The sequence below is a fragment of the Indicator indicator genome, chromosome 31, assembly GCF_027791375.1.
Source record: "Indicator indicator isolate 239-I01 chromosome 31, UM_Iind_1.1, whole genome shotgun sequence".
In the NCBI taxonomy this organism is placed as follows: Eukaryota; Metazoa; Chordata; class Aves; order Piciformes; family Indicatoridae; genus Indicator; species Indicator indicator.
This window is the reverse complement of record NC_072040.1, coordinates 7389648-7397383: the sequence shown is the minus strand read 5'-3', so window position 1 is coordinate 7397383 and position 7736 is coordinate 7389648. Positions and strand designations below refer to the sequence as shown.

At 40.6% G+C, this 7736-nt stretch overlaps 1 protein-coding gene across 7 annotated transcripts in view; it reads right to left on the bottom strand.

The window, feature by feature from the left end:
• Window positions 1-4610: 4610 nt before the first annotated feature.
• The window catches only part of NOL4 (nucleolar protein 4), a 155993-nt gene continuing 152867 nt past the window's right edge, over window positions 4611-7736 (bottom strand). For all 7 annotated transcript variants that reach the window (XM_054394682.1, XM_054394684.1, XM_054394685.1 and 4 more), the window contains one exon: window positions 4611-4804. In XM_054394682.1, coding sequence (XP_054250657.1) covers window positions 4611-4804 — 194 coding nt within the window. The remainder of the gene's footprint in view (window positions 4805-7736) is intronic.

Below are 7736 nucleotides of genomic sequence, written 5' to 3'. Positions count from 1 at the left end.
GCATTGCTGCCATTATTTCACAGTTCTGTTTCATGTACTGCTAACAGCTTTTCAATAGTGGTTGGAGCCAGTGCTAGATCCTGACTCCACAATCTAGAGAGATCAGCTTTTCTTTACATAGAAAAACATATCCCTTCCTTATGAATGCCTCACAAGCCACTCAAAGCCAAATTCAGAGAAGTTTTTTGGAGAAAAAAAAAAAAAGACACTTTTTAAACACAATGCTAGGAACTTGAAATAAACGAAATGATTCCTTGTTTTGGTGGAGTTTGCCAACAAGACTTACCTCCATTTGAACTGCCTTGAGCTTGGACTCAGGTCATTACAGCAAGAATATCCAAACTCCTCAGTGTGTTTCCCAGTCAGTTTTATAGCTATGGTCAGGTACAGGTTCATCTGTTTTCCTTCATTCAGAAAATTCATTCTCCATAGAGGATGGGCAGCTTTTGAACTGTCAAATGCTCACTCACCTATGTGTTGTCTTGCTGTAGATTTTGATACTCATCATGGTCACTGTGGTGGTGTTCTTCAATGACTGGCAGCAAGGTGACAATCTGGATAAAGTCATCTGCCTCCAGATCTCTTTGCATGCAGTCTGAGTCCAGTTTCTCAGCTGACATCAAAAGCAGTAAACAAACTTGATTAGTTGCTAAGCTGGTTGGATATTTCACTCCCACAACCTAAGGTTGCCTCTAAAGTTGTAACCCATAGTTTCTTGCCCTAATTAATGAAAATCACCCTGCAAGTGAGGAAGAATGATTAAATGTCTTGTCTTCCCAGTGTGAATGCAAGCCTAGAGACTCAGCCCACTAACATCATGGCCAAGTTTGGTACTTAACTCTGGATGGGGACTTAAGGACATAATATGACATTCTCCAGCTATCCCTCCATTTACAGCAACCCTCTGAAGACCAAAAGTCTTACAGGACCATTCCCAAGGAAACTCCAGGATAGCTGGGAAGGCATAAGGCTTTCTCAAGGAAGACCAGCACCTACCAGTCTGTACTGATGAGGTACTGTAGTGAGACACCCATCAAATCAAAGTACAAGTTTAATAAAGATACTGGATATAAGGATAATGCTTTTCTGAAGGTAACCTTCAGCAGTCATACTCCGGGGACATTCCCATACTGGAAAAGAGCGGCCTTATTCTAACAGCAACGTCTGAGGTGATCAGGCATTGATTACAGAAGATGTGGATAAGAGAAAGAAACAGCTCTGAAGTTATTTCTGGATACATGACTCGGTTCACAGATGGAAGAAGATCTCTGCCTGCACTTTTACTTCCCTAGGAAGTCCAAAGCAGGCAGAGAGTAGGTGGCTCTGAGACCCACACTGGATGCAAGAGGGCAAGCGTAACTGGGATGCTTGGATGCAGATTTGCACATACAAGTGTGCAAAAGTGTCCATATTTTAGGAATCTCCTCCGCATGATGGGTTTGAATTTCAGTACCCTTTTAGAAGATGAGGAACTTAAAACTAGAGTTGAATCTAGGATTGTTCCACAGAAGAGATGAATAAACCCAGTACTTGAAGGTGGAAACAGCTATAGAGTAAAAATCCCATTGGTCTGCTGGAATTTGGCACAGATAAACCATCTGTATCTATATGAGCCTTCAGAGAACCACAACAATTGCTTTTGTGATTGCTATGGAAATATTTGGAGAACTAGCAAAGTAGGCTGAGGGAGGAGCAGGAAAAAGCAGAGACTAGGCACAGGCCTTAGAAGTCATATGGTGACCCCCAACCTTCCTACTTCTCCCTCAAGAGAAGGAGGGAGAGAGGAAGGCAGAGTCAGAGAGTAGAACACTCAAGTAGGTCTCTTACCTTCTCATCCTTTCACCTCTTGTCTTCACCTGGATTTAGCACAACAGCTTGAAAAGCAGTGAAGCTACCCAGCTGAGAAACCTTGCTGGCTTGCAAACAGGCTCCTAGACAAACTGCTGGTTGCTGCTTAGCTGGCAGTTTGGGGCAGAAAAAAAAAGATTAAGGAAACTTTGAAACCTAGACATTCCTCTAGGGAAGATGCATGCTAGAGCTTTTCCTTGGCTGAGGCCAAGATAGTGACGTGGCACAAGGTACCTGCTTCCTCCCCTCCTGGCACACAAGAGGCAGAAGCTGCTGTAGATATTAGAAAGGGTAAGAAAAGCAAAAGGCACTTGGTTCCCAACAGGCTTTTGAATGCCTGGTGAGACAAAAGCTGAGGCAACCATACATCTACAGCAGAGACAAGCTACAGGCTTTCACAAACATGGTGAGAAGATGTTAGAAACAAACGCATCTCTCAAATGATGGGTAGCAACAAGAATCTCCAACAATCCTCCCATATCCAGGAGTAAGTGCCTGCAAGAAGACATCCAATGGATTTTTAAGAATCAATGCAGAGTGGTAAAATGGTGTTGCCTCCAGCCAACTTAAAATTATAAAACGCTAGTGACTTGCAACTTGTGATTTATGGACCACTCACTTCTGTTCTTACTGAGAAAATTCTTCATGAACACCACAAAGCTCCAGCTGGATCAGCCTGCTGCATTTACTCAACAATACTAAGGAATGAGGTTTGAGTGTCTGCATGAATTGGACTGAAAAAAAAAAAAAAAAAGCCCTTTTTCCTCTTTAAAAGACAATATTTACAGCTTTAAATGCTCTGTCACTTTAAAGTTTATAATGTGTCACAATCATGTATTTAAACACAGAAATCTGTTTATTTACCCAAACAAAACAGAGGAAATTATTCCAGCCCTCAGGTTTTGAATTCTTGTTTAAATACGTGAACATCAGTCCACACCTCAGAGATGTTTGTGTATCTATGTACCTCCAAAATACTCATATTTCATAGGCTTTTTCACATTAATATTCACCAACAGTATCACAAAAGTTCTTTTTTTTTTTCTTTTTTTTTTTCTCTTTTACATAACTGTAAGCAACGGTAATTCTAGAAACACTAGAGAGGAAAAAAAAGCATAGCAATGTCCACAGTTACAAGAAAAAGTGCACATTACTTGGTCACAATCACAGTCATTACTTGGAAAACTATATGTAACAAGTAGATATAAAATATCACTGATGCCTTCAACTCATTGTCAAAAACGGAATTACATAAAATTTTGTACATGAAATAAGGCAAATTTAGGAATGCACAAGAACTTTGTTATTCAACAAAAGCTAAACAACAGAACAGAGAGTACAGGAAGCATGAACTAAAGTACTTCTTTCTAGATACTTAAAAATAAGCCTGCCGTAGTGCACAAAGAAAACACCATTAATGTGTAATCAATATATAAAATAAGAAATAGAGGGGTTGGGAAGAGTGGGGAAGGGGAGAGAAGAGTTATCTTATAGTTGCAGCTGCATCCATTTACAGTTTTGTACAGGTTTTATCTAGGCCTGGGAATTATACAAATCATACCAGAAGCGTCAATGACCTTCCTTGGTAAGAATTTTGTTTAATTTAAGGAAAAATAAAAAGAAAGAAAGAAAGAAAGAAACACACACAAGAGTGCAAATTTTCAGATTGTCACTTGCAACCTCTTAACATTCATCATCTACATCCAATCACAACTAAGGGGACTTGTACAGGACAGCAGCAGTGATCATGGAGTTAGATGAGCTCACTGTAAGAAATCAATTTAGCTTTTTTTTTTTTTGAGGTTTTTGTATTTTTTTTCCTCTCAATGATATGTCTTTTTTTTAAAAAAACCCTCAACTCTGTATTAATTGCTAATAAAGCTGCAATATATTACAGGATGGAGTTGAGAATGGTATGAATGCAGGAAATGCATGCTTCCTTTGGAAGGTATTCCATAGATGACAATTTACAGTACATGGGGGGGGAAGAATTATCCAGCATCAAGAGTTACTCGTAGAAAGAATATGAAGTCGGGGAGAAGGGCACAGTCAGGGGTTCAAGAGAGGAAGGGGGGGACTTAAAATAGCTCCTCAAAACATTTTCAAGACCAGTGAAAAAGTTTACGAAAGTAAAAATGAAAAAAATCTTGAATGAAAACAAAACAAATCTTTCATCTTGGATTTTTTTTCTTTTTTTTGTATAAAAATTACATTTTTTTAAAATACAAGATCCTTTGAATTGCAATCGTGCCCTGCAGCAACAGGACATTTGGCAACGTCTTGCCATATACTGCAGCTTTAAGTCCAATGAGTCAGTATCACATTCCACTAATATTGCACTTGGATCTTGAACCTTTTTGTTTGTTTGCTTTTTGTTTGTTTCTTTTTTTGTTTGTTTGGTTGTTTTCTTTGTTGGTTGTTTTTTGTTGTTGGTTTTTTTTTTTTTAAACCATCACAGCATCTTCTGTTCGCTCCACTTGTTAGGAGGAGTTAATTTCTAGCCACTGTTTTCGATATTTATGCTGACACACTAAAACAAAAGCAATAGGCTGGACACAGTAAAGTACCTTGGAAATACCAGAGGTCGAAGTTCACTTTGAAGCACCTTAACACATCACTTTATGGATCAAGAACAGTGTGGCATTATGGTAATTAACTCTCCTAAAAGACTGTGCAGTAACTGAAGTGTGTGCTCTGGGAAATCAAAATGTCATTAGTGGAAACTCTGAGATAAGAGCAGGCCGGTGTGAAGGTCAGGTGACTCAGTTCTGCTGCAGAATAAGGTTTTCCAGTTCATCTGCAGAACGCAACAAGAACGCAGCTGATTCTCGGTACCCTGCCACAAGCTGCCTCACCGCGTTTATTTCAGTGGGACTCAGCTGGGGTCTAGAGCTGGAACTACTGGAGGATCCAGAGCTGGTTGCTAACTGCCTCTTCATACTGAGATCTGTTGGACCTGCAGATGACAAAGGGAAAGAAAAGAAGCTTCAGATAACGCTGCCAGAGACTCTTCAGGGGTTTGTAGCTACTAATGCGGAGTAGCAAAGTCTGCTCACAGCTGAGTGCCACTGAGAAGCAGCAGAAACAAGCAAGAACTGTTCAGCTACCAGTTGCCCTGAGAGGAACCACAGCAACTTATATTTATATATGCCAGACACCCTTGAAGTTCTGCTTACATAACAGGAGAGGTAAGCCTGCTGCCAGCAGAAAATTACCCTCTGGGGGGTATCCCCACAGTGTAAGCCACCCCAAGTCTGCCCTGGGATCTGACACTGGTGAGAAGACAGAAGGTTCATCTCCTGTGCCTCCCCCAGCCCCAGCTGCCATCACAGCAATCTGCAGACTTGCAGTTTTCATCACAGAAGATCAAACTTATGTTCCCCAGATAGCTATTTCCATGAGGCGTGCTGCAGTCGGCATGTGCCCAGACTGTGAATCCCTCACAGACACAGAGAAATGCCTATGCACTTGACTGGCCCTCACACCACAGAAAGAGATGGTTGGGAATGCCATAGGCTGGTGACAAACAGGCTGCCACGGTGAGGAGCACACCATCATCTGAGAGAGCTGCAGGCAGCTGGCAATGTATTGCAAGGGTCCTGTAAAGCCTGAACAAGAGAACCTGCAGCAATCACCACGTTGCATTGGCAGCTTGCACTGACAGGCTTAGCGCTCCTCATCAAAGAATGTTTGTAATCCCATGGATGCTGTGTGCAGCAGACAGCACTCCTGAGGGTAGGCTGCAGGTCACCACCATCAGCACAGCCAGCAGGCCACCATGGCATTTGGCTTTGTATGGCATTTCCTTCATTATTTGACCATAATCAGCTCAGATGCATTGCACTTGGATGAGATGTTTGCCTTTTCCACTTCATAATTTTTTTTCTCCTTGGAGTGTAAAGTTGGACAGGTGGAGCTGGACTGACAAATATCCCTATCATGCAGTTTATTAAGTGAAAATCTGGAGAAACACTGCTCGTTCATTTTGACAGCATAGCAAATCCATACTCTGGCAGGCAGAAGATCAGACTAGCCTGATCTTAATCTTAACACTCTCCGGGAAATTGAGATCATGTTATCCAAAGCAATGTATCTTGCCTTCCTATGAGAAAAATGCCACTGTCCAATTTCATCTAGACAATATATGTCAATGCCAAGACTTTCTCAGCACTGGCTCACTTGAAGGGACTTGCTGCCTGAAAAGAATAATTTTAAAATTTAGCATACTTAGCTACAGGAGAGAGCACAGCAGTTCCTGCTCTAAGAGGTTCTCCTAAATAGTCCCAACCAGAACCACGAGATTCAAAACCAACCCAAAACCCTATGCACTACTTAAAAGAGAAGCACTAGAGCTGACATTCTGGTCCTAAACCATACTTATTTTTCTTTATGTTTATACAGAAACATGACAGAGACAACAAAAAAAAGTGGAGATTGCCATGTTCCCACACTGAATGAAATCAATGAAAATCTCCTCTTGAGTGAATGAAAGCAGAGCTGGGACTATGAAAGCAAACTACTCCTGTTAGATCTCATTTCCTACTACACAACTACTATACAAGCATTTAGAGCCTTGCAATTGTGTTATCCAATTTTATACCAGCATAAATGAACTCACTTTTGAAATGACTTCCAGCATACAAAGTATAAATAAAAGGACAATTAGCTCAGTGAATTTGTTTTCGTGTGACCACGTGCTGCAGGGAAATGATCACTATGTGAAGGAGCTCAAAGGATATTTCTAAGCAAAATCTTAACCCAGCACAGAGAAGAAGGGTACACAAATCATAAAGTCACTTGGATCGAATGGTTGCAAGAAGCCATTAAAACTTCTATATTTATTGAGGGGGTAAGGGAAAAGCTACCACTGACATATTGAGGGCATCATGCTCCATATGAACCTACTTTAACTTTTATGCTCTTTCCTTGACTCTCATTTGTGTCACAGCCAAAACACACACACACAATATATGGCAGAGCAGAGTTTCTGTGGCAGAGCATTTCTTTTTCTGAAACAACACTGAAGAGCCTTACTTTAAATAGAACTATTTCCTAGTGTACTTAATGTTACTTATTAAGTTGTCATTCTTCATAGAAACACAGAAGCATATCCTTATACAGAGGGACATTTGAACATTTTTACAATGAGTTTTACAGTGGTCAGCTTCCCCAAGGTGATACTGCACATTTTAGCATATTGCTTCCTACCCTGGAGTACTTCAGGACAACTAAAAATCCCAACTGCAAACATTATCAAGTTCTGCAATGTCTGTGTGTGCAAGCAAAGGTTAAGCACATATTGCAGAGATGAAGGCAGGATACTTATTTTCATTTACTTCTTTCTCTTAGTGCATACACTTATAAATCACAGTTGTCACTCTCCATGTTTTCATAACAGCACATCTTTCTCTTAAGCAGTGGGTTAACCAAAATGCTGAGACAGAGCCTTTCTTTCATACTCTTTCAGAAGACTGAAGTATTCTTCCTCTGCTCCTTGCCAAAACCACCTGATTAACACTTTAACACAGGAGTATTTTCAATTTACCACCTCAGTCCAGTTACACAGACCTAATTTCCCCTGTGAAGCGAAACTGTTCTTGTTGGAGCCACACCAAGCTGAATACGAGAATTCAGAAGCCCACTCCTCATGTGCTAGACAACCATTTATCAAATTAACTGCCAGGAATATCTGCCATGAAACACACTGCAGGACAAATGGCTTTCTATAAATTGCAAGGCTTAAGTGGAACCAGTTATTGCCTCCTGTACTACTCATTAGCAAGATGATTTATATATAATTCCAAAATATGGGTCAGATGTAGATGTGCTGTTACTGATTGCTTAGACACTACCAACTGTCTCAGCAAAAATCCCTTAAGGATAGTATG